General features: G+C 46.5%; 1 protein-coding gene across 4 annotated transcripts; it reads right to left on the bottom strand.

Moving 5' to 3' along the window:
* Positions 1–26,438, bottom strand: LOC129840346 (cysteine/serine-rich nuclear protein 3-like). 4 transcript variants are annotated; one of them, XM_055908156.1, is made up of 7 exons: positions 26,173–26,438; positions 25,182–25,231; positions 23,751–23,904; positions 7,214–7,402; positions 6,183–6,442; positions 4,141–4,452; positions 1–3,904 (listed from the first exon to the last, which is right to left on the bottom strand). In XM_055908156.1, exons 4-7 carry the CDS (start codon positions 7,368–7,370, stop codon positions 2,906–2,908), a joined length of 1,728 nt encoding a protein of 575 aa, XP_055764131.1. In that variant the 5' UTR covers positions 7,371–7,402; positions 23,751–23,904; positions 25,182–25,231; positions 26,173–26,438; the 3' UTR covers positions 1–2,905. The 4 variants fall into 4 exon arrangements, with proteins under 4 accessions (XP_055764131.1, XP_055764130.1, XP_055764129.1 ...); XM_055908155.1 differs by lacking the exon at positions 23,751–23,904 and adding an exon at positions 12,575–12,814; XM_055908154.1 differs by lacking the exon at positions 23,751–23,904.
* Between the last annotated feature and the right edge of the window lie 1,352 nt (positions 26,439–27,790).

Genomic DNA, 27,790 nt, shown 5'->3' with positions numbered 1-27,790 from the left:
TTATTCCATTGGTTATTTATTCTCAAAGTCTGATGTTTGTGGAAAAGGAACAAATGGTGGTGTAAAAAAGAAGAGACAGAGAATATCTATTTTAGGCCCCCAGTTCTAGGCAGTCTTGATAAACAAAGAGACATTCTGGAACAAAACTAAACAGAACAGGAAGGCCTTGTCCCAAATACCCTATAATGGTACGACTTCCTTGTTCAAAAGAAGTGCACTATATAGTGAATAAGGTGCCATTTGGGACAAAGTCAAAAACAACATGAGCTCTGTGAACTTCAAGGCCTTCATGACACAACAGACTGCTGCGAGAATAAACCACAATAAAATACCCAGTTTCACATTGGCCACAATATAGACTAGCAAATCATATCTACAGCAGAATAGCAGAGACTGGTACAGACGCAGCTTACTTCACTATAGATCACCTGAACATGAACGCTTTGGCACCCTTACGCTACACACCACCTCATTGGCTGACGTGATGTGATGTCACAGGATGGGAGAGAGGAGAGGTCATGAGAGCAAGAGAATGTGAGAGAGCAAGAAAGACAGAGAGAGCGAGGAGAACAATAAAGGGGCTAGATGAAGAGACTGGATACAAAGAGAAAAGAGAGATGAGACAAAGAACATGCTATGATGGAGTAGGTCCATTCATTCCTCAATCCCTCCAGTACCCCTGCACACTGTAATAACAGTACTGGCACCGTACTGATCTGTATATAAGAGCGTTATATAACTCTATTCTCCTGTTTCTTTTATTTTTTTCTTCTGTCGCATTTCACATCTGTATTACTACTGTTATTGCGCATTTTTGGGAAAGAGCCCCCAATTAAGGTTCTCTCTGTACTGTTTTACACCTGCTGTATCCTGTGCATGTGACAATAAAACTTAATAACAAATCATAATAGCAGCACTGAAAATATAGCTTGTCTCATGAAATTGAGCACGACAATTAAAGCGATTTCAAACGACGTACATTTTCCAGGTTTCATGGTCCTTTTGAAAATGGACCTAAATGTAATGGTACGACTAGAGATGATTATACGTCTGTGACTCAAACTACAGTATATTGGAGTGTTGTCCAATCTAATGTAAAGTATAAATGTTATTTAATTTGTTTCCTTTTGACATTCTCACTGTATATAAAAAAAACGTTCATTTTTAAACATTCCTTTTAACAAAACACATGCAAAGTATTCAACATCTATGAGACAACACAAATAAACACGAGACCGACGCTTAATAATTGTAGTACCTCAAAATCGTGTTGATTTGTCATCAATACTAACCACCGCATGCTCTCATTATCAAAACATACATAATATTACATAAACTTTGTATAGCCATAAATAAACTGCAGCTATATACATTTTCCAGTTGACTCCATATAAAAGTTCAATCTACTAAGGCTGTGACTATACCAGTATTGCAATATTTTTTCCATGGCATTTTTTTTTTTACACGAAGCAGACAAAACTCTTTGGTCTTTTAAAAACCTGCTTTATGTAAATAATCTGTGTTATAGCATGGAAAATAAATACATGTGACTCTGGGTGACAACACAATGTGTATTTCCAACATTAGGGCTGTTTTTCTAAAGAAGTGAAATCCGCTTCGTGTTTTGTTTCTTTGCCACGCTACCAACAAGTATCGCGTTACTGATATCGTCCGAGCCCTAGCGTCTATCTTAGTTCATTCATTTAACTCAAAGCAGATGATCTTTTCATTTTCCCATTCGACATGGTTATACTGTTGAAATAAGGAATCATTGTTTAATTCAAACTATTTCACAGTCATTGTTCAATAGCTGTTAGACATTCAGATCCAGGACATGGAAACTGTGTGTGCAATAATGTGCAAAGATCCTTCTGAGGCAAAACCCCACAACTTGCCTTTGCAACCTAATCGTTCACTTTAAAAAGGTACATTCATGAGTTTAAAACAACAAACACTGTCCTTCAGATTCTATTCAATCAAACAGACAACCCAGTTTCTAGGATAGGTCCAAAACAGCATTATTCCTGTACAGAAAATGAATTGGTATTGACATCATGTAGTTTCACTGGTAAAGGGATACTTCAGGATTTTGGCAATGAAGCCCATTATCTACTTCCCCAGTCTGATGAACTCATGGATACCATCTTTATGTCCCTGCATCCTTCATCCAGTACGAAGGAAGTTAGAGGTAGTTTTGCAAGCCAATGCTAACTAGTGTTAGTGCAATGACTGGAAGTCTATGGTCACAGCTAGCATCTGGTACCATAGACTTCCAGTCATTGCGCTAACGCTAGTTAGTAACTTCTTTCAAACTACATGCAGAGACACAAAATTGTTCAACTGGATCTGGGGAAGTCAATAAAGGGCTTCATTGCCAACATCCTGAAGTATCCCTTTGATTAAGTTGGTCAGCACATTAATCCAAATGTGCATACTTGCTGCAAAGGAATGCTAATTTAACTTATCACACTAACAAGTTTCATTGAACTTGCCACACGTCTACCTGACACTGCTAGTGACTAGTGTTAGTCTCTAGAATTGGTGGATCACTTTTATTCTCAGGCAAGAGAGAGGACGCCTCAGCCAGCCCGTTGAAAGACCCCTGGCTTTGCTGCTCCTCAGTCCCCACAGATACCTCAGACCGTGTGCTATTCTTCAGGGACGTGTAATATCACTACCGTTCATGTCTGTCTGAAAGGCAGATTGACAATTATTGTCATAAGTCTTGTCCTGGAGGCAGAACTGAGCGATTTCCCCTTAGATAGGCCATCTGCTAAGTCAAAATTGTCTATATTATAAAAATTAATGAAAACAAAAATGTGCTTTTGATCTTAAGGTTAGGGTTAGGCATTAGGGTTAGCAGTGTGGTTACGTTTAGGGTAAAGGTTAGGTTTAAAATCAGATTTTATGACTTTGTGGCTGTGCCAGCTAGTGACCACTCCGCAGAGCTGCCTCTAGAACAAGATTCATGATGAAAAACGCTGACCTGTGTCTGAAAGGGCTGCTCATGGTGTAGTGTACTAGTCTCCCCACTGTGGGGAGTGTTGCTCTGCAGCGGGGCTGAGGAACAGGCGTTGGCTGCTGGTGCTTTGTCAGTGTGGGGAAAATGCATATACAGTCCCTCTATCTGGCTGAGGTGGTCTGTGTGCGGCTCGGAGGTGGTTTTAGGCTGCTCCTGTGACACGACCGTGGGGCCATCGGTGGCCCCCTGCCTGTTGGGGAGTGAGAGGAGTGAGGGAGCTTCACTAGGGGCTTTTGGTGTGGGGTTCAGGTTGGCTGAGTTGTCCATCTGGTAGTATCCTGATGAAGGGTTGTGGTAGTATGAGTTGGGGTTAGCGTGGTTGGTGTTGGTGTGTGTCCCATCAGTGTAACCCAACACAGAGGAGAGAGAAACCACCTCTGTGTGAGAGACTGGGGGTCCACTCACCCCCTCCTCCATAGACTCACAGTCATCTTCCTCCTCCTCCTCTTCCTCCTCAGAGTCACTAGTGTGCAGGCTGTCGGTGCTGCAGTCCGAGAGGCCGCTACATAAACTACTACCATCGTCCTCATCCTCGTACTCCTCCTCATCATCTTCCTCATCTTCGTCCTCTTCTAGATGCTGCTCTGCGTCGCTGGTGCTCGGCAGGTGCATGATGGGAGCCTGCAGGACTGGGATGTTGTCAGACATCAGGGGGTACTGCAGAGCACGCTGGACAGGGACGTTGACTGGTAGTTCTCCATGGTAACCATTGCCATTTGTGACCTGCGGTTGTTGTTGTTGCTCGCGGCTCTTTTCCAGCTCCAGCTTCATGATGGTGTGCAGGAAGTGGGTGCGAACACGGATGGGGTTGAACTCGATGCGGCCTGTGCTGTTACTGCAGCCCTCCTTGCTGCAGCCGCACGGGAATGACATGCGATCTACCTGTACAGACAGACAACCAACGCCTCAGTTAGCCTCCAATACTGGACGGTTCCCGTTTCCAATGAATAACGAACACATAGACAGATGCATAAGCATAGCAGACGGTCAAACAGACAGACAGGCAAAAAGACAGGCAAACAGCCAGGCAAACAGCCAGCCAGCCAATAGCGGGCCAGCTAGCCAGCCATCACTTAACAGGCAAACATACTGACAGAGGTAATTCAGGAGACCCTCACCACAGCTCCATTTACCTGGCACTTGATGCCGGCCAGGCTGCAAGCGCAGGTCGCGGGGTGGCACAGCCCCCTGCAGTCACAGCCGCACTCCTCCCGAGACACCCGGATGGCCCGCAGCTCGTGCTTCTCCTCCACGTCGATGCGTCGCACCCCGGATGCCCGGAGGAGAGCGCGGCGCCGCCTGGTGGTCATCGGCTGCAGGAAGAAGTACTCGTCCACCTCCGTGTTGTCCAGGTCGATGTCGTCCTCTGAAATGTCGTCCAGGGTCAGCGACTCGGCCTCGTCCGACTCCACAGTGCCATTATTGGTCAGCTGGAGGAAAACCACACGAGTAGATGGTGATGCTCTCTAGTGATGCACACTGAGTATACCGAACACCTTCCTAGTACTGACCGCTTGTGTTCGCGCATTGTGTTGGATTAGAATCACTGCGATAACGCAGCTTAGAGTGCTAGTGAATACACTGAAGAAATAAATTAGAAGGAATGTAAAGGTCATTTTGACTAGAAAGGACTGTGGCACTCAGGTTATTCATGTCATTTGTCATTAACCTTGAATTCATAACCTAGTCCTAATGCTACCCTGCTTTCCTGCTTATCCCCGGCTTACAAATGGGAAAACATTCCTTCCTCATCTCTCTGCTATGTTAGCTCATTTCTAGCACAAAAATAGCTGCCATGCTACACATCGATGTACAATGTAATGCACTTGGAGAAGTGCCACTGTGAATGCTTTATGCAATATATTATTAATAACCTGCATTTACCACTGCACTGCTGGATACTTTAATACAAAGGCATTAAAGGCACAGTCCAAACCTTTAGTTAGACGGAGTTGACTACCTTTAGTTTGATGGAGTTGACTAGGCAGAGTTGATTACTTTGAGTTAGATTCATTTGACTACCTTTAGTTATATGGAATTGACTAAAGTTGACTACCATTAGTTTGATGGAGTTGACTACCTTTAGTTAGACAGAGTTCACTACCGTTAGTTGGACTAATGGTTCCCAAACTTGGGGTCGTGACCCCATGTGGGGTCACCTGATATGAAAATGGGGTAGCGGGAGAATTTCCAAAATCCTGAAGAAAAACAATGTACACTAGCGTTCAAATGTTTGGGGTCACTTAGAGAATTTCTTGTTTTTGAAAGAAAAGCAAATGTTTTGTCCATTAATAACATCAAATTGATCAGTAATACATTGTATACATTGTTAATGTTGTAAATAACTATTGTAGCTGGATACGGCAGATTTTTTATGGAATATCTAAATAGGCGTACAGAGGCCCATTATCAGAAACCATCACTCCTGTGTTCCAATGGCACGTTGTGTTAGCTAATCCAAATTTATCATTTTAAAAGGCTAATTGATCATTAGAAAACCGTTTTGCAATTATGTTAGCACAGCTGAAAACGGTTGTCCTGATTAAAGAAGCAATAAAACTGGCCTTCTTTAGACTAGTTGAGTATCTGGAGCATCAGCATTTGTGGGTTCGATTATAGGCTCAAAATGGCCAGAAACAAAGACTTTCCTTCTGAAACTCGTCAGTCTATTCTTGTTCTGAGAAATGAAGGCTATTCCATGCGAGAAATTGTCAAGAAACTGAAGATCTCGTACAATGATGTGTACTACTCCCTTCACAGAACAGAGAAAACTGGCTCTAACCAGAATAGAAAGAGGAGTGGGAGGCCCCGGTGCACAACTGAGCAGAAGGACAAGTACATTAGTGTCTAGTTTGAGAAACAGACGCCTCACAAGTCCTCAACTGGCAGCTTCATTAAATAGTACCCGCAAAACACCAGTCTCAACATCAACAATGAAGAGGCGACTCCGGGATGCTGGATACATTATGTCAGACTAATTTGCAATTGACTCTCATAGCCCCACATTAAAAGTATGTGATGGTCACAAGAATTTTCAGATATCAAAATAGGGTTCTGGGTTAAAAAGGTTTAGGAGGCCCTATGTTAGAAGTAGTTGACTACTTTGAGTTTAATGGAGTTGACTAAAGTCGACTACCTTTAGTTAGATCGACTTGACTACCTTGAGTTTGATGGAGTTGAGTTTTTCCTCTTTGAGGTGGTCTCGCAGCATGTCTCGGTGGCTTCTCTCCTGCTCCACGGCGAACTCCCCCAGGGTGTAGCGCTGCACCCAGCTGTGGCGCGTGGACATGCCCAGGGTGCTGCCACCCTGCGTGGGCACGCTGGTGAAGCCCTGGCGCCGGCTGAAGTAGTACACCGTCACACTCTCAAAGTGCACGTTGCGCACACGCAGGCGCTTTTCACACCTCAAGATAGAAGAGGCTGTTAGAGGGAGGGATAGGGAGAGAAGGAGGGATGAGAGAAAAGGAGAGAGAGTTGGATAGAGAGGGGGTATTTAGAGACAAAGTATCACTATATAAATGTTTAACTTTATTTATTGACCCTTTATTTAACTAGGCAAGTCAGTTAAGAGCAAATTCTTATTTACAATGACAGCCTACCCCCAGCCAAACCTGGGCCAATTGTGCACCGCCCTATGGGACTCCCAATCATGGCAAAATGTGATACAGCCTGGGTTTGAACCAGGGACTATAGTGACAGCTCTTGCACTGAGAAGCAGTGCCTTAGACCGCTGTGCCACTCAGGAGCTCTTGAGTGAGTATTGCTGCTATTGATATCCCTATGGACCCCTTGAGTGAGTTCTAGCATCCCTAACATCCTCCCTGTCATCTAAAAACCCACAGGGAGCAGGAGCTAGGGGAGATCACCCCCTATGACTCCTAAAGAGAGATGAAATCACACTACTCCCAAGAGTTACTTCCTGTTTCTCTCTATCATTCTAATCCCGCTGAGGCTCTCTATGCTGGTGGTGCTTGAAGGAATCGCAGCTGATTTGAAAAGCAGTAGGTGAGGAAGAGGTTCTCGTAACTGGGAGTTTTTTCTACTGAAAAGATAGAAGGCTACTCACTAGCACAATGTAAGGCGCTATTTCATTCACTTGGGGTCAAATATTTGACAGTGTTGTCCAAAGTTGGCAAAGCTGGCTTGGTTAGTTAGGCAGTCGAGTACATGCATGCTGGGTAAGCAACTCACGGGCGACGGGGGTGGAGGGGCCTGGGTTGACGCTGTCGCTGCTGTTCCCGCTGTCGCTGCCAGCGGAGACCTCGTCATCGGACCCCCGGAGAGAGAGGCAGGGGGAGGGGCTATCCACCTCCACCTCCTCAAACTTCCTCTTCAGGATCCCACTCATCCTGCAGTAGGTCTACCACCCAACGTCTGCCCCTGAGAGAGAGAGAGAAAGAACGTGGTAAGAAATGTTATTACCGTTATTGCACAAGAGTGTATATGGTCGCTGAGCAAACCCATGCTACTGTACATGGTTGCTCAGTTAATGTCATGGTGGGCATTGATTTCTCCCAATAGGTATTTTTGATGAGAGTATGCACATCGAGTGCATAAAAGTAAACTTAACATTATGACTATAACTACTGTTCTCTGAAGGAGGGAAACGAGGTACACCTTACTATGGGGAGTCGCACTCTCGCGACTTCGGTTGAAGGATCTACAATCACGCCTGATAATACCGCTCTTCACTGAGCCCAGGAACGGGCGTCTCGGGGCCAAACAGGTGTTGTACCTCGTTTCCCTCCTTCAGGGAACAGTAGCCCAAAGAGAGAGCATGTGCGCACTGCTCCCCAGAAATAGGGAGCGTGCCAAGGTTAGGAGGACGAGAGACAGTCTCTCCCCGTCTGTTGATGCACACCACCACTAACATATTGTTGGTTCTGACCAGCACAAGCCTGCCCGACAAAAGCACGGGGAAGTGAGCGCCAATATACCATTAGGAGCTCTGGGTAATTGATATGGTGCACTCCACACCAGTATCCATACCTCCCGAATCGAGTTGCCTTTGTACAGCAGACCCCACCCTTGGGGGGATTCATCTGTCGTGATCACCTTGCCAGATATAACTCAGCCCATGTGAGCTCCCTGACAATAACAGAGTCCCACCACTGGGCCAGGGCCCGAAGGCCTGACAGGGACACCCAAATCGACCGGGTTAGACTGCGATATGCGTCCAGGTGAGTGGCTAGCATTCAGCGCTGGAAGGGCCACATCAACAATAGCCCCACGGGAACGACATCACAGAAGCAATCATCCCCAGTAGGCATAGCCACTGGTGAAAATGCACTGTGTGATCCAGACGAAATTTGCCTAAGCAGAGCCGGAACCCGGACACCCTCCACAGGGATAGAAAAGAGCGATATGCGAGTGAGTCTAGCTCGAGACCCAGAAACGGTATGTGCTGAGATCTTTTTCTGTTTTCTTATGAAGCCTAGAAACTCAATACGGGACAGTAGTATGGATGTGTGTAACACTGCGTGCCCCCTCGACTCTGCCGCCACCAGCCAATAGGTTGTAATAGCTGGCGGCTCGTGAGCATTCTGAGTTTGCAGTCTGAGGTGCTTGCTGAGGGCATGTAGGTCTAGAATGGGATGCAAAGTCTTGGAGCTGGAGACAGCTCATTTCAGGGTTCATATGAACCACAGAGACTGTTGAATAATAGCATGGCCGTGTCCAGCACTTCCTGTCCCTCAACTTCACTACCAACCACCTACAGGGCCTACAATCTGTATCACTAGAAAACTAGTAAGGACTAGTAAGATACAGGCAGGAATCAGCAATGAATCCCAGTAATGAGCTACCTATGGCGAGGGGTGCCGCTTGTGGACAGAGCGAATTGGCCAACTTATTACCCGTGGAGACTGATATACCCATAGTGTAACGGAGACAAAGTCGAGAAGCAGGTGAAATGTTTAATAAAACATGGAACGAGACAACATAACAGTAGCATCTACACATAAACAATACTGACTGGGGAAATAACCTAAGGGAGTGCCAGAAATAGGGGAGGTAACAGAGTCCAGATGTGCCTCATGATGACGTGCATGTGCGCGTAATGATGGATCCCAGGACCGGTGGTTAGTATACTGCCAACGTTGAACACCAGAGGGGAGGAGCGGGGGTAGACGTGACAGTACTCCTCCTCCCCGACGCGCGGCCCTGAGGACAAGGAGCGGGCTGGGTGATGAAGATGGAAATCACGGAGGATGTTGGGATCCAGAATCCAGAATGTTGGGATCCAGAATGTCGTCCCCTAGCACCTAACGGGGATGCACCTACTGGGGATGATTGCTGATGCTAGGGGACCAGGAACCACCGGCCTGAGAAGGGAGACATGAAAAGAAAGTGAGATACGGTAGTCAATGGAAAGCTGTAACCTATACGTCCCCTTGTTGACCCTCTGGAGAACCTTGAACGGCCCCATAAACCAGGGTCTCAGCGTTTTACATGGCAGGTGGAGTGGGAGGTTCCTGGTAGAGAGCCAAACACTATCCCTGGGGTGGTACATGGGGGTTGCACTGTGGTGGCAGTCTACGGTGGACGGCGCGTTGGATTCTCATGCGAGTGTCGCTCCACACTTCTGCGTGCCTGAACCACTCAACCGCAGGAGCTTCGGTCTGGCCCGGGGTTCACGGAGCCAGGGCCCGGCTGAAAACCCAGAACTGGAAGGGGTCAACCCAGTGGAGGAGTGACGTAGCGAGTTCTGGGCGTACGCCCATGGAAGGAATCGAGCCCACTCTCCCTGACAATGACTTTTCAGGAACCTCTCCAGTTCCTGGTTATCCTCTCCACCTGCCCATTGGACTGAGGTCTATACCCTGAAGTGAGGCTGACCGTGACCCCGAGATTCTCCATAAAGGCTCTCCATACCCGTGACGTGAATTGGGGGACATGGTCGGAGGTGATGTCCTTCGGAAGGCCATAATGCCAGAAGACCTGTTGATATAGTGACTCAGTGACCTGGAGAGCAGTAGGGAGACCAGAAAGAGGGATTCAAATGACAGGATTTTGAAAATCTATACATAACCACCATGAAACCGTCAGAGGGGAGATCAGTAACAAAGTCAATGGATAGACGGGACCAGGGACGCTGAGGCACGGGAAGGAGTTTCCCCGCTGGAGTGTGCCGGGGGGGGGATTTGGTTTGGGTACATACGGAACAGGAGTTGATGTAGCGAGTGACGTACTACGCCAAGGTGGGCCACCAGTAGTACTTCTCAAAGCTGGACTGGGTAGTGTGAGAAATACCTGGATGTCCAGCAATGGCAGCTGTGTGCCCAGGTCAGCAGCCGATCCCTTATCTCCGTGGGAACGTAGACGCGCTCGGGAGGACAGTTAGTGGGTGCGGGTTCCCTCTCCAGAGCCTGACGAATGTCCACATCTACATCCCAGACCACAGGAGGGTGATATTATAGGTGCATTCTGGACAGGACCCTCTCCCGAATCGTAGAGACTGGGCATCGGCCTGGGTGTTTTGAGCAATGGGGCGGAGGTGAAACATCCCTTGAGTAGACGGAAGGCCTCGTCGGCTGCTGGGCTCCACACCAACCTATGGGGAACACCCAGGAGAGTTGAGAGGGGCGGTGACGGCGCTGAGGTTCCTTATGAAACTGCAGTAGAAGTTGGCAAACCCCAAAAACCATTGTAACCCCTTTATGGTGGTTGGGACTGGCCATGACCTGACCGCACCTACCCTCTTGTTGTCCATTCTCACTCCCAGCGGGCTGATATCGTATCCTAAGAAGGAGACAGCCTTCTGATGAAATTGGCACTTCTCAGCCTTGACGAACTGGTGATTAGCCAGGAGGCGTTCCAGGACTGCTCGAACGTGAGTGATGTGATCCTCCAGGGTACACAACCACCTGACATCCAGGCACGTCCCTGAACTCCTCGTTAACAAATGCCTGGAACACTGATGTAGCATTGGCTAAGCCCAATGGCATCACCAAGTACTCATGGTGGCCAGACATCGTGCTAAACAGTCTCCCGGATGTGGATGAGCTTGTATGCACTCCGCAGTTCGGGAAAAAAAAACGGGCCCCGCGGAGCTGTTCGACAGCTGTTGGAAAACAACGGGAGAGAGTAACGGTACTTTGTGCTGATTTCATTGAGTCCTCTGTAATCAATACATGGATGTAACCCTCCATCTTTCTTGGCCACAAAGATGAAGCTAGCTGATGCAGGAGAAGAGGACGTGCGGATGAATCCTTGTTGGAGCACCTCTTGGATGTAATCCTCCGTGGCCTGGGTCTCAGCCACCGACAGAGGGTAGATGCTCCTGTGCGGAGACCCTGTCAGCAGATTGATGACACAGTCCCAGGGGCGATGAGGAGGAAGACAGGTGGCGCAGGTCTTGGAGAATACCTCCTCCAGGTCCTGGTATACGTGGGTAGTTGGGCTGAAGGTCAACCACAGGACTCTCAACGGACGTAGAACCAACATTCGGGTGACCAGTCCGATTCTCATCCTCGACTATCAGATGGTGGGGTTATAGCAATGAAGCCAAGGGAGGCCGAGTGAGATCTTGTGAACTGGTAATGTAGAAGGGGATGTTCTCCTGATGAATGGACTCCACGGTGAGGGTGGGTGATTGGGTGATGTGTGTAATGGTTCTGGATCCTAGTGGCCGACTATCGAGGGCTTGAACTGGGAAAGGAGAGGAGAGCGGGTATGAGATGTTAAGAGAGGAGGCAAGGGTCTGGTCAATAAAGTTCCCTGTGGTACCGGAATCCACTAACGCTGTAGACGCAGTACATGAGGGACAGTCAACTAGTATTATGGACACCAAAAAGAGTTTAGCAGAAAGTGATGAAGATGGAATACTCACTCCTGCCCCAGGAGGTGGAAGATCATGTGACTCTGCTCTTGTGGATCCCGGATTAGGAAGTGCCGGACACCGCTGGAGCTGGTGCCCTCCTTGACCACAATACAGACAGAACCCCATCTGTCTCAGTCTGCGTCGCGGGGAGGCATGTGACCCCTAACTCCCTGTGTTCAGGCTCTGATCGAGAGTGTTCACTGAGAAGGGGAGAGAAGCGATGAGCGCCGACGCTGCCGAAGTAGGATATCCAGACGGACGGCCATCACAATGAGTGCGTCCAAGCAGAGGTTGTCATCGACAGGCCAGTTCCGTCTGGACCTACTTGTGCAGACCTCTTCTGAATAGCGTACGAAACATCCACTCGTTCCATCCGCTGGATGCTGCTACTATCCGGAAGGTGAGCGCATACTCAGCAGCCGTCTGGTACCCCTGCCATAATTGGAGTAGGCGTTCACCCCCCTCTGCCCTCCAGGGATGATCGAAGATGAATTTGAACAGAGCCATGAACCCCTCATGAATCTAGCTCCTACTCTCCTCTCCTAGACGGCCGTGGCCCATTCCAACACTCGCCCAGTCAGCAGAGAAATAACCTCGGCAACCTTGGACCTCTCGTTGGTGGGGGCTCCCATTTGGTGCATAAAGTAGAGGGAGTACTGAAGTAGGAAGCTACGGCATTTAGATGGGGTGCCGTCATATTTATCCGGGAGGGACAAACAGGCATCCCTGACCTGAGCAGGTTGCTAAATGGGCTGGTTGTGCTGGCTCGCTGGGTCAATTGGTTGTAGAGTATCCTCCGCTAGTTGACGGCAACGCCTCTGGGTATGTTGAAGACGTTGCACACTGTGAAGAACCTCTTCCATAGCCGTTGTACTAGCTGGTCATGTTGTTGACGTAGAAGGTATCCCTGCTCGTCGACCGTCTGGGAGATACTCTGTTTTCCTGCTGCTTCCATTGTTGGAGTCAGTATTCTGTAATGGAGACGCTGAGAGTTGAGAAGCAGGTGAAACTTTTAATAAAACAACAACCATGAACCGAGACAACATAACAGTAGCGTCTATGCATAAACACAGGAATAATACCGACTGGTGAAAGAACCAAAGGGAGTGCCAGATATAGGGGAGGTAATAAGTGAGGTAATGGAGTCCAGGTGTGCCTTATGATGACATGCAGGTGCGCGTAATGATTGATGCCAGGTGTGCGTAATGATGGATCCCAGGACCGGTGGTTAGTATACCGGCTACGTCAAACGCCGAAGGGGAAGAGCGGGAGTAGACGTAACACATAGCCATTAAAACCAGTAGATAGTGATAGTGCTGACGTCATCCACGTATTCCTATGAAAACTCCCAATGGCGCATGAAGCCAGAAGTATTTGAATTTGAAGCATGCCATATTGCTAAATGGGTCTGAATGGCACAAACAAATTGCTAAGGATCATGGTGAAAGTGGCCGTAACTAGCAAAAGATCATGGTTGATGTAGGTGATTTCATCCTGGCTGAGAGAGTCAACAGGGAGCCTCCGCGTATCCTGCCGGCCCGTGATTGGTCTGTTTCAGCATGTGGCACCTGTGTGACTACAAATGTAATAGTCAGAATGGATCACTATTGATCATAATAAACTAACGGCCTTCAAATCAAATCAAATGTATTTATAAAGCCCTTTTTACATCAGCAGATGTCACATAGTTGGTATATAGAAACCCAGCCTAAAACCCCAAACAGCAAGCAATGCGGATGTCTTATGGGCACAGAGGGATCCAGCGATGCCTGATGTAGTACCCCGTAGTACCCCGTTTGCTGTATCAAAATGTGGGGCACAGTCGTCACAGCAATGTTTTTAGTGGAGTGGTGCAGCTGCACAGGGGGCTACTTCCCATCGGAGGAGCACGCAAGCCCTGCTCTCTCTACTCCCTCCAACTCCAAGAATTGAAAATAAGAGTAGGGTTGCCATAGCGCTTGGGGGAACACTAGTAAGCTTCATTCACCGGAAGTTATGCATGCTAGCTGACATTAGCCAGGAGGCTCTTTAGTCTAAACTAGGCTTGCTAGCCTCTTTGATCGCAGCATGGTCCGTTAACAATAATCAAATCAAATCAAATTTTATTTGTCACTTACACATGGTTAGCAGATGTTAATGCGAGTGTAGCAAAATGCTTGTGCTTCTAGTTCCGACAATGCAGTAATAACCAACGAGTAATCTAACCTAACAATTCCACAACTACTACCTTATACACACAAGTGTAAAGGGATAAAGAATATGTACATAAAGATATATGAATGAGTGATGGTACAGAACAGCATAGGCAAGATGCAGTAGATGGTATTGAGTACAGTATATACATATGAGAGGAGTAATGTAGGGTATGTAAACATAAAAGTGCATAGTTTAAAGTGGCTAGTGATACATGAATTACATAAAGATGGCAAGATGCAGTAGATGATATAGAGTACAGTATATACATATACATTATATTAAGTGGCATTGTTTAACAACTTCTTGACGCACGGATCCCTTTAGCGGGATCATTTTCATCAACAACCGCTAAATTGCAGAGCGCCAAATTCCCCTCAAAATTGCTAAAAATATTTATATTCATGAAATCACAAGTGCAATATAGCAAAACACAGCTTAGCATGTTGTTAATCCACCTGTCTTGTCAGATTTTGAAAATATGCTTTACAGCGAAAGCAATCCAAGCGTTTGTTTGAGGAAACAGCAGAGGGAGCACCCCCCTATCCACATCGACGGGACAGTAGTGGAGAGGGTAGTAAGTTTTAAGTTCATCGGCGTACACATCACGGACAAACTGAATTGGTCCACCCACACACACAGCGTTGTGAAGAAGACGCAGCAGCGCCTCTTCAACCTCAGGAGGCTGAAGAAATTCGGCTTGTCACCAAAAGCACTCACAAACTTCTACAGATGCACAATTGAGAGCATCCTGTCGGGCTAGTGATACATTTTTGATCAATTTCCATCAATTTCCATTATTAAAGTGAGCTGGAGTTGAGTCAGTATGTTGGCAGCAGCCACTCAATGTTAGTGGTGGCTGTTTAACAGTCTGCTGGCCTTGAGATAGAAGCTGTTTTTCAGTCTCGGTCCCTGCTTTGATGCACCTGTACTGACCTCGTCTTCTGGATGATAGCGGGGTGAACAGGCATTGGCTCCGGTGGATGTTGTCCTTGATGATCTTTATGGCCTTCCTGTGACATCGGGTGGTGTAGGTGTCCTGGAGGGCAGGTAGTTTGCCCCCAGTGATGCGTTGTGCAGACCTCACTACCCTCTGGAGAGCCTTACGGTTGTGGGCGGAGCAGTTGCCGTGCCAGGCGGTGATACAGCCAGACAGGATGCTCTCGATTGTGCATCTGTAGAAGTTTGTGAGTGCTTTTGGTGACAAGCTGAATTTCTTCAGCCTCCTGAGGTTGAGGAGGCGCTGCTGCGCCTTCTTCACAACACTGTCTGTGTGGGTGGACCAATTCAGTTTGTCCGTGATGTGTACGCTGAGGAACTTAAAACTTACTCCCTCTCCACTACTGTCCCGTCGATGTGGATAGGGGGGTGCTCCCTCTGCTGTTTCCTGAAGTCCACAATCATCTAATTTGTTTTGTTGACGTTGAGTGTGAGGTTATTTTCCTGACACCACACTCCGAGGGCCCTCACCTCCTCCCTGTAGGCCGTCTTGTCGTTGTTGGTAATCAAGCCTACCACTGTAGTGTCGTCCGCAAACTTGATGATTGAGTTGGAGGCGTGCATGGCCACGCAGTCGTGGGTGAACAGGGAGTACAGGAGAGGGCTCAGAACGCACCCTTGTGGGGCCCCAGTGTTGAGGATCAGCGGGGTGGAGAGGTTTTTACCTACCCTCACCACCTGGGGGCGGCCCGTCAGGAAGTCCAGTACCCAGTTGCACAGGGCGGGGTCGAGACCCAATTACCAAGCGACTTAATGTTATGTATACTAAACAAGACAGCTACCCCAGCAACTCCATCGTGGGGAGGCAGGTATAGCTAGTAGTAGCTAGCTCGCCTCGCCTCATTAGCTAATCTGGCTAGCACACTATGCAGCGCTTGTTCACTAACCTGGTCTTGAAAGTGTACGTAGGACCGGATCACTGAGGTGGGAACGTACCCTTCTGGGAAGAGAGACAAGCGGTGCTTAATAACCAAGGTAGACACAGGCGGTGGGGATACCCACAGAACCTGGTCGCCCTCTCTCTTCAAGTAGCCTCCCGTAACCGGCGGCAGTGTGCACAGGAGCCGGGAGATATTCTACCCGACCAACGACCTAAACCATCAGCCGAGGTACGGGCACCCGGGAGAGGAAGTCACTATCGGAAACACCAAGTCCCCTAAAGAATGCTACACGATTGTCAAGAGAACCTGTGCCACGGATTAGTAGGGGAACAGTGCCAGCCATCCCCTAGTCTCGCAAACAAACAGATTCAAGTGAGGGCAGCCTGAGCATGTACCGAGCCGAGACATACCAGACAACCAACGTGAGTATCTTGGGGCATGGTCGCGAATCCGAACCCGGCTTGTTAGCCTTCGTTGTTTCGGTCGCGTAAGCCAGCTTACTTATTGCTATAGCCAGGCCAAGCAATTCGAAGAATAACTAATTGCTTGTGATTGGGAAACGTATGAGAACCATACAAACTTCAGAACACAACATCCAGTGGGTGAGCACTCTCTACCAATATGGGACAGTTGAGATGTCACGACGTCAGACTGTCTCGTCTTCCAATTGTGTTTCCGCCAGGGTGCGACTCACCATAGTGTGTTGTACCGAAGTTGACTGACTGAAAGGGAACATGCATCAAGGAATGCACACACGTAATCACCTGCACTGTGCATGCACACACACAGGACTCATAGAGGGATGTTTTAGACATAATACACAGATGATGCAGTGGCAGCCCTGTCCCACCCTTCCCATCCCACTCCACATACAGTACAGGACATCTCTGTGTTCAACCGTGTTGCATCTTGCCTAGCCATCTTGTCTCAAGAGGACCACAATGGAAATAAGTCCCAGACGTTATTGTGTGTTATCCTCCATGATGTTACCCATGCGCATGTATGGCTTTAAGTTTTATGTGTTCTTATTTTTTTTTAAATGGTCGAGTGAATAAACTAAACTGCAAACACAACCCCCCACAGTGACAGTATGGGGAGATGGAGGGAACTGGGTAAGGGTTTCCATGGCTATATCTAAGCATCATGTACCAACTTCCTGCACTTCATTTCAGTCATGTATTCTCATTCCCATCCTCAGAATCCAGCGCTCCGTACACCATGCTACCTATTCCTTGAAAACCCGGAGGTGGTTGCCATGACAACAGTGTCTTCGTATACATGTATCTTATTAAGAGACATGTTCAATTCAGACAGTCGTCGCCTGATATAGACATTACGGATACTATGTGCAAAACAATACCACTTAAAACTATGGTTTACTGTCCACACAAATCACAATCTCATAATAAATGCCTCCTTACTGATGGCCACAAAACAGGACCTGAGGCTGGGAGCTTCTCCCTCTGTGAACTGGTACCGGATGACATCACGCACCACAACAGAACACAGGAGCAGACTACCCTGCAATGGCAGTGAGAGAATCTCTCTCTCTCTCTCTCAAGAACTGTAGCTGTGCAGCAGGACATACACTGGGAACACAACGCTGCATAAACTCCCTCCACACCAGGTGCTACAGATTGTGTCCTGTGCTGAATGGATCACATTCGTGACTTTCCCCCATAAAATGTAAAAGTACCAAAGGTGAGGATATATTACCGCCACAATTGAATAATGTATGTTACCACTGACTGACCTGTGTCGTATCGCCCTGCAAACTCCAGGAATCCTCTAGTGCATCCCCACAGTATTCACTACATAAACGTCCACATCGACATCCCAGAAGAACAGACCTTGCTGCTACCCTCTTACTCTATTGTTTATCACCTGTCTGGTGTTCACAATCTTTCTCTCAATTCAATTCAAGGGGCTTTATTGGCATGGGAAACATATGTTAACATTGCCAAAGCAAGTGAAGTAGATCATATACAAAAGTGAAATAAACAACAAAAATGAACAGTAAACATCACTCATAGAAGTTCCAAAAGAATAAAGACATTACAAATGTCATATAAGGTACATAAAGTGGGGCAAAAAAGTATTTAGTCAGCCACCAATTGTGCAAGTTCTCCCACTTAAAGAGATGAGAGAGGCCTGTAATTTTCATCATAGGTACACTTCAACTATGACAGACAAAATCCAGAAAATCACATTGTAGGATTTTTAATTAATTTATTTGCAAATTATGGTGGCAAATAAGTATTTGGTCAATAAACAAAAGTTTATCTCAACACTTTGTTATATACCCTTTGTTGGCAATGACAGAGGTCAAATGTTTTCTGTAAGTCTTCACAAGGTTTTCACACACTGTTGCTGGTATTTTGGCCCATTCCTCCATGCAGATCTCCTCTAGAGCAGTGATGTTTTGGGGCTGTTGCTGGGCAACACGGACTTTCAACTCCCTCCAAAGATTTTCTATGGGGTTGAGATCTGGAGACTGGCTAGGCCACTCCAGGACCTTGAAATGCTTCTTACGAAACCACTCCTTCGTTGCCCGTTGCGGTGTGTTTGGGATCATTGTCATGCTGAAAGACCCAGCCACGTTTCATCTTCAATGCCCTTGCTGATGGTAGGCTTTGTTACTTTGGTCTCAGCTCTCTGCAGGTCATTCACTAGGTCCCCCCGTGTGGTTCTGGGATTTTTGCTCACCGTTCTTGTGATCATTTTGACCCCACGGGGTGAGATCTTGCGTGGAGCCCCAGATCGAGGGAGATTATCAGTGGTCTTGTATGCCTTCTATTTCCTAATAATTGCTCCCACAGTTGATTTCTTCAAACCAAGCTGCTTACCTATTGCAGATTCAGTCTTCCCAGCCTGGTGCAGGTCTACAATTTTGTTTCTGGTGTCCTTTGACAGCTCTTTGGTCTTGGCCATAGTGGAGTTTGGAGTGTGACTGTTTGAGGTTGCGGACAGGTGTCTTTTATACTGATGTGGAGGACAGAGGAGCCTCTTAAAGAAGAAGTTACAGGTCTGTGAGAGCCAGAAGTCTTGCTTGTTTGTAGGTGACCAAATGCTTATTTTCCACCATAATTTGCAAATAAATTCATTAAAAATCCTACAATGTGATTTTCTGGATTTTTCTTTCTCATTTTGTCTGTCATAGTTGAAGTGTACCTATGATGAAAATTACAGGCCTCTCTCATCTTTTTAAGTGGGAGAACTTATACAATTGGTGGCTGACTAAATACTTTTTTGCCCCACTGTATACAGTGTTGTAACAATGTGCAAATGGTTAAAGTACAAAAAGGTAAAATAAATAAGCATAAATATGGGTTGTATTTACAATGGTGTTTGTTCTTCACCGGTTGACCTTTTCTTGTGGCAACAGGTCACAAATCTTGCTGCTGTGATGGCACACTGTGGTATTTCTCCCAGTAGATATGGGAGTTTATCAAAATTCTTTGTGGATCTGTGGAATCTGAGGGAAATATGTGTCTCTAATATGGTCATACATTGGGCAGGAGGTTAGGAAGTGCAGCTCAGTTTCCACCTCATTTTGTGGGCAGTGTCCACATAGCCTGTCTTCTCTTGAGAGCCATGTCTGCCGTGCCTTTCTCAATAGCAAGGCTATGCTCACTGAGTCTGTACATAGTCAAAGCTTTCCTTAAGTTTGGGTCAGTCACAGTGGTCAGGTATTCTGCCACTGTGTACTCTGTTTAGGGCCAAATAGCATTCTAGTTTGCTCTGTTTTTTTGTTAATTCTTTCCAATGTGTCAAGTAATTATCTTTTTGTTTTCTAATGATTTGGTTGGGTCTAATTGTGTTGCTGTCCTGGGGCTTTGTGGGGTGTGTTTGTGTTTGTGAACAGAGCCCCAGGACCAGCGTGCTTAGGGGACTCTTCTCCAGGTTCATCTCTCTGTAGGTGATGGCTTTGTTATGGAAGGTTTGGGAATCGCTTCCTTTTAGGTGGTTGTAGAATTTAACGGCTCTTTTCTGGATTTTGATCATTAGCGGGTATCGGCCTAATTCTGCTCTGCATGCATTATCTCTCTCTACCCCCTCTCTGCCTCTCTCCCTCTGGTGTTGCTTGCTGTCAGCTTTCTCAGCCAGCTTCTCTCTCCCCTCTAGCTCTCTCTCTCTCTCTCTCTCGTTCTTTCTATTTGTATCTCTATTTCTCTCGCCCTCCGTTTCTCTTGCTCTCGCTCGCACTCTCTCCCTTTCCACACAAAGACTCGTTGGCTTGTGCTGGCTGAAGTGCCGAAGCCTGACTGAGGTAGAGGAGGAAGCCCTTGGAGATCACATAAAGAGGAAGAGGATAGAATGAAAGAAGAGGAGAGAGAGAGAGGGGGGGGGTGTACTCAGACAATTTCAACAAAATAGCAAAAAGGGCAAGGAGACAGATCTGCAATACGAAATCTCCCTTTTATAATCCCAAACCCTGCACTGCCCCTGTATAACAGACAGACACAACACCACTGTGTCACTTTACAGGCTCAGGTTGCCACAAATAGCATGGAGATGAGTGACAAAGCTTAGTGGGAGGCACCGTTCCCAGCCCCTGTCCTGACCCTGTCCACAGACACTCAGTCTCGATTGTGAATACGGGCCAACTGTCAAACTCAACTTAACTCACTGCCCTAAAATACCCTCCTGCATTTCCTCTCTTCCTCTCTCTCTACTTCCCATTTCCTCTCATCTCTACTCCTCCTCCTACATTCATGTTTGGATTCATTGGGTTAATGGTGTGTGTGTGTCACACAGCAGAGAGGAGCCCTGACTCACTCACTGCAGTAAGACTGGTTGAATTAGCGCTAGGCTAGCTAGCCAGCCTCCATTCAGGCTGCAGGCAGGGAGGTTGAGAAAGGAAGCCCTCTCTAGATTCTAGAAGGACCTCACAGAGAGGGTCAGTTAAATGGGAACGGACCCTAATGTCATCTGGCGCTGAAGAAGCCTACTGCCGCAGACATGCACAAATACTACACACACACACGTGCACATACTTACACACACGGAGGCAGGCAGACACACACAAAGACACACAGACCTGTCTTCACCTCTGGGCACAGGGAGTACAGGGGAGCAGGGCTGGGTAGGGCTGGGTAAGGCAGGGAGTACAGGGGAGCAGGGCTGGGTAGGGCTGGGTAGGGCAGGGAGTACAGGGGAGCAGGGCTGTGTAAGGCAGGGATTACAGGGGAGCAGGGCTGGGTGGGGCTGGGAGTACAGGGGAGCAGGGCTGGGTAGGGCAGGGAGTACAGGGGAGCAGGGCTGGGTAAGGCAGGGAGTACAGGGGAGCAGGGCTGGGTAGGGCAGGGAGTACAGGGGAGGAGGGCTGTGTAAGGCAGGGATTACAGGGGAGCAGGGCTGGGTGGGGCTGGGAGTACAGGGGAGCAGGGCTGGGTAGGGCTGGGTAGGGCTGAGAGTACAGGGGAGCAGGGCTGGGTGGGGCTGGGAGTACAGGGGAGCAGGGCTGGGTAGGGCTGGGTAGGGCTGAGAGTACAGGGGAGCAGGGCTGGGTAGGGCTGGGAGTACAGGGGAGCAGGGCTGGGTAAGGCAGGGAGTACAGGGGAGCAGGGCTGGGTAGGGCTGGGTAAGGCAGGGAGGGGCTGGAGGGGACTGAAGGAGATGTGAGGGAGTTGACTTTATGGAACAATGTTTCCTCTTCCTATCCACCCACCCACACAAATGTGCTCTTTCTTTCAATTTGAGTTGAAAATGTTGCTGGATTGCCAGAACGGAGGGGGGGGGAGAGAGAGAGAGAGAGAGAGAGAGAGAGAGAGAGAGAAAGAGAGAAAGAGAGAAAGAGAGAAGAGAGAAGAGAAAGAGAGAGAGAGAGAGAGAGAGAGAGAGAGAGAGAGAGAGAGGGAGGTGGACAGACAAAGACTAAGAGAAAAATCTAAAATTAGACTAGGCGCCATTGAACAAATCACGAAACGATGACTCCATGCCATTCATATGTTCTGCCATTATATTTCAAATAGACATGAGTCATGAGCAATAACAGACAGAGCGGTGTATCTCCCTTATTCAGAGAGCTGTATCTCCCTTATTCAGAGCGCTGTATCTCCCTTATTCAGAGAGCTGTATCTCCCTTATTCAGAGAGCGGTATCTCCCTTATTCGGTGAGCTGTATCTCCCTTATTCGGTGAGCTGTATCTCCCTTATTCAGAGCGCTGTATCTCCCTTATTCAGAGAGCTGTATCTCCCTTATTCAGAGAGCTGTATCTCCCTTATTCAGAGAGCTGTATCTCCCTTATTCGGTGAGCTGTATCTCCCTTATTCGGTGAGCTGTATCTCCCTTATTCGGTGAGCTGTATCTTCCTTATTCAGAGAGCTGTATCTCCCTTATTCAGAGAGCTGTATCTCCCTTATTCAGAGCGCTGTATCTCCCTTATTCAGAGAGCTGTATCTCCCTTATTCAGAGCGCTGTATCTCCCTTATTCGGTGAGCTGTATCTTCCTTATTCGGTGAGCTGTATCTTCCTTATTCGGTGAGCTGTATCTTCCTTATTCAGAGAGCTGTATCTCCCTTATTCGGTGAGCTGTACCTCCCTTATTCGGTGAGCTGTATCTTCCTTATTCGGTGAGCTGTATCTCCCTTATTCGGTGAGCTGTATCTCCCTTATTCGGTGAGCTGTATCTCCCTTATTCGGTGAGCTGCATCTCCCTTATTCGGTGAGCTGCATCTCCCTTATTCAGAGGGCTTTTCAGAGTCAATATGGTCTTATAATGGTACCTTGGGTGAGTGTGTGTGTGTGTGTGTGTGTGTGTGTGTGTGTGTGTGTGTGTGTGTGTGTGTGTGTGTGTGTGTGTGCGCGCAGCAGCTACAGTTCACCCATACATGAATGAAAACTGGTTGCTATAGCAATACCAGACATATAGCACCCAGACAAACATCTCAAATCCCACAGCCTAACGAGAGAAGGAATACCCTTTCATCCTAACCCAGCGCACCACTCAAATCCTATACGGGACACTTGAACATCCATCCATCTAAATTCTACCTAGACATGGCTGATATAGTATTGGGGAGGGTTGACATTCTGTCAGTATGCACTCACAGTCTAAAGCTTTTGGAGAACAAAGACCAACGTAAGATAATGAGCTATTTGCAAAGTTAATCTACGGACACTTGTCTCATGAGCTAACGCGTCACTGGAAATCAATTCAGTCTCTAGAAAATGTTAAACAAATGCACTCAAACGAGAGGTATAACATAGATTAATTTACCACTGACTGAATAAACAGTGGCCTTTACCACTGCACAAAATATGGCCTAGCTGTTGGAAGCACAATAAGAGGAGATAGTGGAGACGTCCAATTACTACTGTATGTTTCGTTTCCTACAGCGAGTTAGTGAGCCCTTTTCGCTGCTCTCTTCTCCCTCTCTTCTCCTAGTGACTGGTGGAAACTAATATTGCTGCATTTAAAATCTGCTACTGATTTCTCTCCCAGCCTCTGCTCTCGCTCTCTTTATCTCTCTCTCTCCTCTCTATCTCTCTCACACACACTTCCGCTTTCTGTCTATTTCTCTCCCCATTTCCCTCTCTTTCTGTGCTTCTCTCTCTATCTGTTTCTCTCTCTCAACATCCCTCTCTCTCTCTTTCTGTGTTTCTCCCTCACTCTGTTTCTCTTTCTCTATATGTGTCTCTCTGTTTCTCTCTCTATATATGTGTCTCTCTCTCTCTTTCTCACTCTTTCAACATCCCTCTCTCTCTCTCTTTCTTTCCTCTCCCTCTCTCTCTATCCATATCAATTTCTTTCTCTCTCCCTTGCTCTTTCTCTCTCTCAAATTATCTCTCTCCAATCAAACGTGGAGTAAGGGGATGCAAAATAATTACCTCGATGAAAGTGGAAGGTGAGCGAGCGGTGCTGTGTATCTCCTGTCTGCATTCTGTCTGCAAGTTTATTTCATGGAAAGTCTCCAGAGAAGCCTTAAAGAGGTGTGATCATGGTTGGCTATGATTGGGGGCTTGGAGAATTAGTTTACTAAACCTGCAACAAAAAAACGATGAACATTTGTCCACTAAACCAAGTCAAATACAAAGAATACTATACATTTACAGTGGTTTGCCAGGTCATAATATATATTTTTTTATTACACTAAATAATCCCAAATAATGACCATCTCTTACAAGTAATGAACGTGTGAAATGAATTAATCCCACTTTCAGCTGACCTCAGCACCCTGGTTAAGTCCTAGATGTTACCTTTTGTAAGCGGCTTGTCCTCTCCTAGGGGGTGAACAGCAATATGCTGCTGGAGACTGAGTGAACATTCCAATCAGCTGCCATGGCAACCAGCCACAAGGGGGAGGGGGGAGTGAGGAGAGGGGGGTGGAGGCGAGAGGAGAGCACTATGCTGAAGCGTGAGTTGGACTGGGAAGTATACATCTCACAAAGAAGAACTGTTATGGATGCTAGCCAGGAGAGGCGAGGACTATAGATACAATATACAGTGTGGTTGCACACAATAGTTATGGAGCTGTATCAATGACAATACAGAATGATCCATTGAAATATAGAATAGTAATACAATTCTACATGTAAAATACAGTATAGACTATCATATTATTACTATGCATTATGAAGCATTCATTGGAAGTGTAACTAGAATACTATATTTAACAGACAATGATGCAGCCGCTCTCTCTCTCTCTCTCTCTCTCTCTCTCTCCCTCCCTCTCTCCCTCCCTCTCTCCCTCCCTCCCTATGAAATTTTAACAATGTATCCTTCACCTTAATAATATACAGTCAAAGCCTGATGAAAACATGGCATGACCTCTAGTAATATAATTTATGCATTGGGAATTGCTTGATGATGGATTTGATAGACAGATGTTGACAGATGTAGAATCAGGGTGACCTTTACAGAGTGTGTGTGTGTGTGTGTGTGTGTGTGTGTGTGTGTGTGCGTGCGTGCGTGCGTGCGTGCGTGTGTGTGTGTGTGTGTGTCTTTGCATTGTATTGTGTAATAACACCCCATACTTCTCCAACTCTATTTGCTCTCCCCTGATATCTCCTGTAGAGATAATAACCATGGGGTGGTGGACAAAGAGAGGTTCTACACAGATAAATCAAGCATCATTCAACCTGCACTGGCACTTAGCTGCCCCACTCACTACATGATGACTTGTCCCATCAGGAACCTTTTAGGAAACGCCAGACAGCTAACAGGGCTGCTAGTTGGACAGACCTTATATGGAGTCTATGTTTAAAATCAGGCTATACAAACTGGAATAACAACGCTTGGACAAGTTAAAGCCAACCTACCTTAGATGCTGAGAGATCAGGTTAGGTTGTTGGCATGAGAAGTCGCTGGCCTGTAAGGAAATGCACACAGGTGAGGACTGATGAGCTAATGTATTCTTATTTGACAATGGCTGAAATATAGCGAGACACAATTCACTGATAGTGTTTATTGGGTTCTCATAGAAACTACTCATGCAGTGAGACAGCCTATAGTGAGAGTTTGGCTTGGGGAAGTGGAAAGCAGGCGTAGCTGCCCCCCCCCCCCCCCCCCCCCCCCACTACCCCCTCCTCCCTCTTCTCCTCTTGTGATGAATAATTGGTTCCCAGGGGACTCAGGAGTGGGGCCCAGCAGTTCTACACACACAGATGCCCTTTCTCAACAGACTGGCTGGGGCTGTAGCCTCCTCTCTGCAGCACTGAAGTGTGTGTGTGTGTGTGTGTGTGTGTGTGTGTGTGTGTGTGTGTGTGTGTGTGTGTGTGTGTGTGTGTGTTTACAAAAGCATAGATTGTTTTATGATAAGACATGCAAATACAGTTTAATCAATCTGTTTTAACTAATCGTAACCTCGGAATAAGTTAAACAGAAAAGGTTAAACTATGATGTCATTAATTATAAATGTTTTGGGGTACTAGCATATAAACTACAGCTTATATAAAACCAATGTCAAATTGTTTTAATAATAAAACATAGTGGTGAAACCTTTTGAATGAAAACATAATGTAGTTATGCCTGTGACAATGCAAGAAAACCTGAAGGCTATGAGGCCTCTATGACAAACCACGTATCCTACAACAAAATGTACTATTCTATTCCAAAACACTTTATATTTGTAAAATATGTGCATTGTTAGCGTAACATCGCTCAAATCATGCACTCACTCAGCTTGTTTAAAATTCAGATAGTGAAAAAGCACAGTAATGCGCTCATGGTATCGCGGTATACAGTGCTATATAGGAATTGAAAAGGCTAGCGGGAAAGACTAATACAGAGGAATCAAAAACAGTGACTTACCAATCATGTTGTCAAACCATCACGAAAAACTGGCAACTGTATAAAATGATGTCCTGTATTGGCTAAAATAAACGAATGAATAGTCTCAATGACAACTGTTAAATTAAAGGCTAATTGTCAATGCAACTTAAATTATATTTGCGCACCATACACACAAACGCATAACAGAGTGATATGGTCCTGTAACTGATTATGTTGTAAATGAATTAGTAGGTTTTGCAGCACGACAGATGCATGGAGGATTTTTCGGCTGCGCGCGCTGACAATGGTGGAGAGAAAGGGGTTGACACGAGCGCCACAGGCAACGTGACTACGGTTAGCCAATCATTCCCAGGTGAATGAAATTATACGTGGACTACCAAAGTGTTGGCTACTGTAGCAAATAATTACACGTTTTTGAAACATGGTAGCTTATCTTTGAAGATATAAAACAATATTTTTGTCAACGCCAACAAAAATAATTGTGGTCTTTGGTCTTCAGATAAGAAGCTGTGTGTGTGTGTGTGTGTGTGTGTGTGTGTGTGTGTGTGTGTGTGTGTGTGTGTGTGCATGCGTGCGTGCGTGTGTGAGGGTGTGCGCGCGTGTGTGTGTCAGCTATGGATTTGGTGCGGTGGAAATGTTTTGCTGCCATCCAGTGGAAAGCTTGGCTAGACTCTCACCAGGGTATTTAAATACTTCATGTATTGTTTTATGTACTGAGCTGTCAAGAAGTATTATATTTGAATGGCGTAGCTGAGGTACAGAAACACCCTGCCAGGATGTGTCCACAAGTTGTTATAGTTGTATAATAACTAATATATATATAGTATATTCTGTATGATTATCATGTGATATTTCATTACATTTGTTTTATTCAAGTGTTGGATTTGGGTACAGCACATCGTTTATTTGAATAGATTACTTAATAGCAACTACTTGGGGCCATTTGCAGCACTAGCCTAAAAATTGTTTATCAATGGGTACAGGTACTGGAGAGCGTGATATTAGAGCCAGGAGACAGTAGAGGGCGCTGACAGCCCACATACGGCACTGGATCCGTTCTGTTCCATTTCCAGTCTCTCGTTTTACAGACGTATTTAATCACTCTTCTGTTGCTGAGAATTTTCCCGCACAGCAGGAAATGCAAACCTGTATTGTGATTTTTTTAGAGTTTTAAAAAAGCTTCTAAAGTTTGTAATTTCCACTTTGAAATTTAAGACTTGATTTACCCTAATGGAAAATGTATCAACCCCTTCAAAAATATCCATTAATTGTAATCCACATAATAATTCAAATGTCCTTTCCTGCTGAAACAAACTGGCTCAAATTAAGATCCTACATCTGTATTAATGACAGGCACTGTAGGGCTCATTGCAGTCTACATACACAACGGTAACTAATGTTGATTGTCTTGCACATTCATCGTCTTCCATCTGTCTTTGTAACAGAAAGTCTTGCTTAGTACCTGGGAAACATAGGATCTATGAGACCCTTATCCCCTGTTGACTCTCGCTGCATTGTAATGAGAGCTAAATGAGATGGAGTCACTTTTTCCAGCAGCAGCAGTAGAGAGAGAGAGGTGGCTGAGAAATGTCCAGATACCATCTGAGTTTGTGTTTAAAGAACGGTCTGGTCTGGG

This window comes from Salvelinus fontinalis, chromosome 41 (assembly GCF_029448725.1).
Source record: "Salvelinus fontinalis isolate EN_2023a chromosome 41, ASM2944872v1, whole genome shotgun sequence".
Classification (NCBI taxonomy): domain Eukaryota; kingdom Metazoa; phylum Chordata; class Actinopteri; order Salmoniformes; family Salmonidae; genus Salvelinus; species Salvelinus fontinalis.
This window is presented reverse-complemented; position numbering and strand designations above follow the sequence as displayed.

What these genes read in the sequence shown, in the direction of transcription:
- LOC129840346 (XM_055908156.1), bottom strand. Translation starts at nt 7,370, where the DNA reads ATGAGTGGGATCCTGAAGAGGAAGTTTGAGGAGGTGGAGGTGGATAGC. An exon ending in CCCCTCCACCCCCGTCGCCC is followed by an intron (nt 6,443 to 7,213) that starts GTGAGTTGCTTA and finishes TCCCTCTAACAG; the next exon opens with CCTCTTCTATCTTGAGGTGT. An exon ending in GCCAGGTAAATGGAGCTGTG is followed by an intron (nt 3,905 to 4,140) that starts GTGAGGGTCTCC and finishes CTGTCTGTACAG; the next exon opens with GTAGATCGCATGTCATTCCC.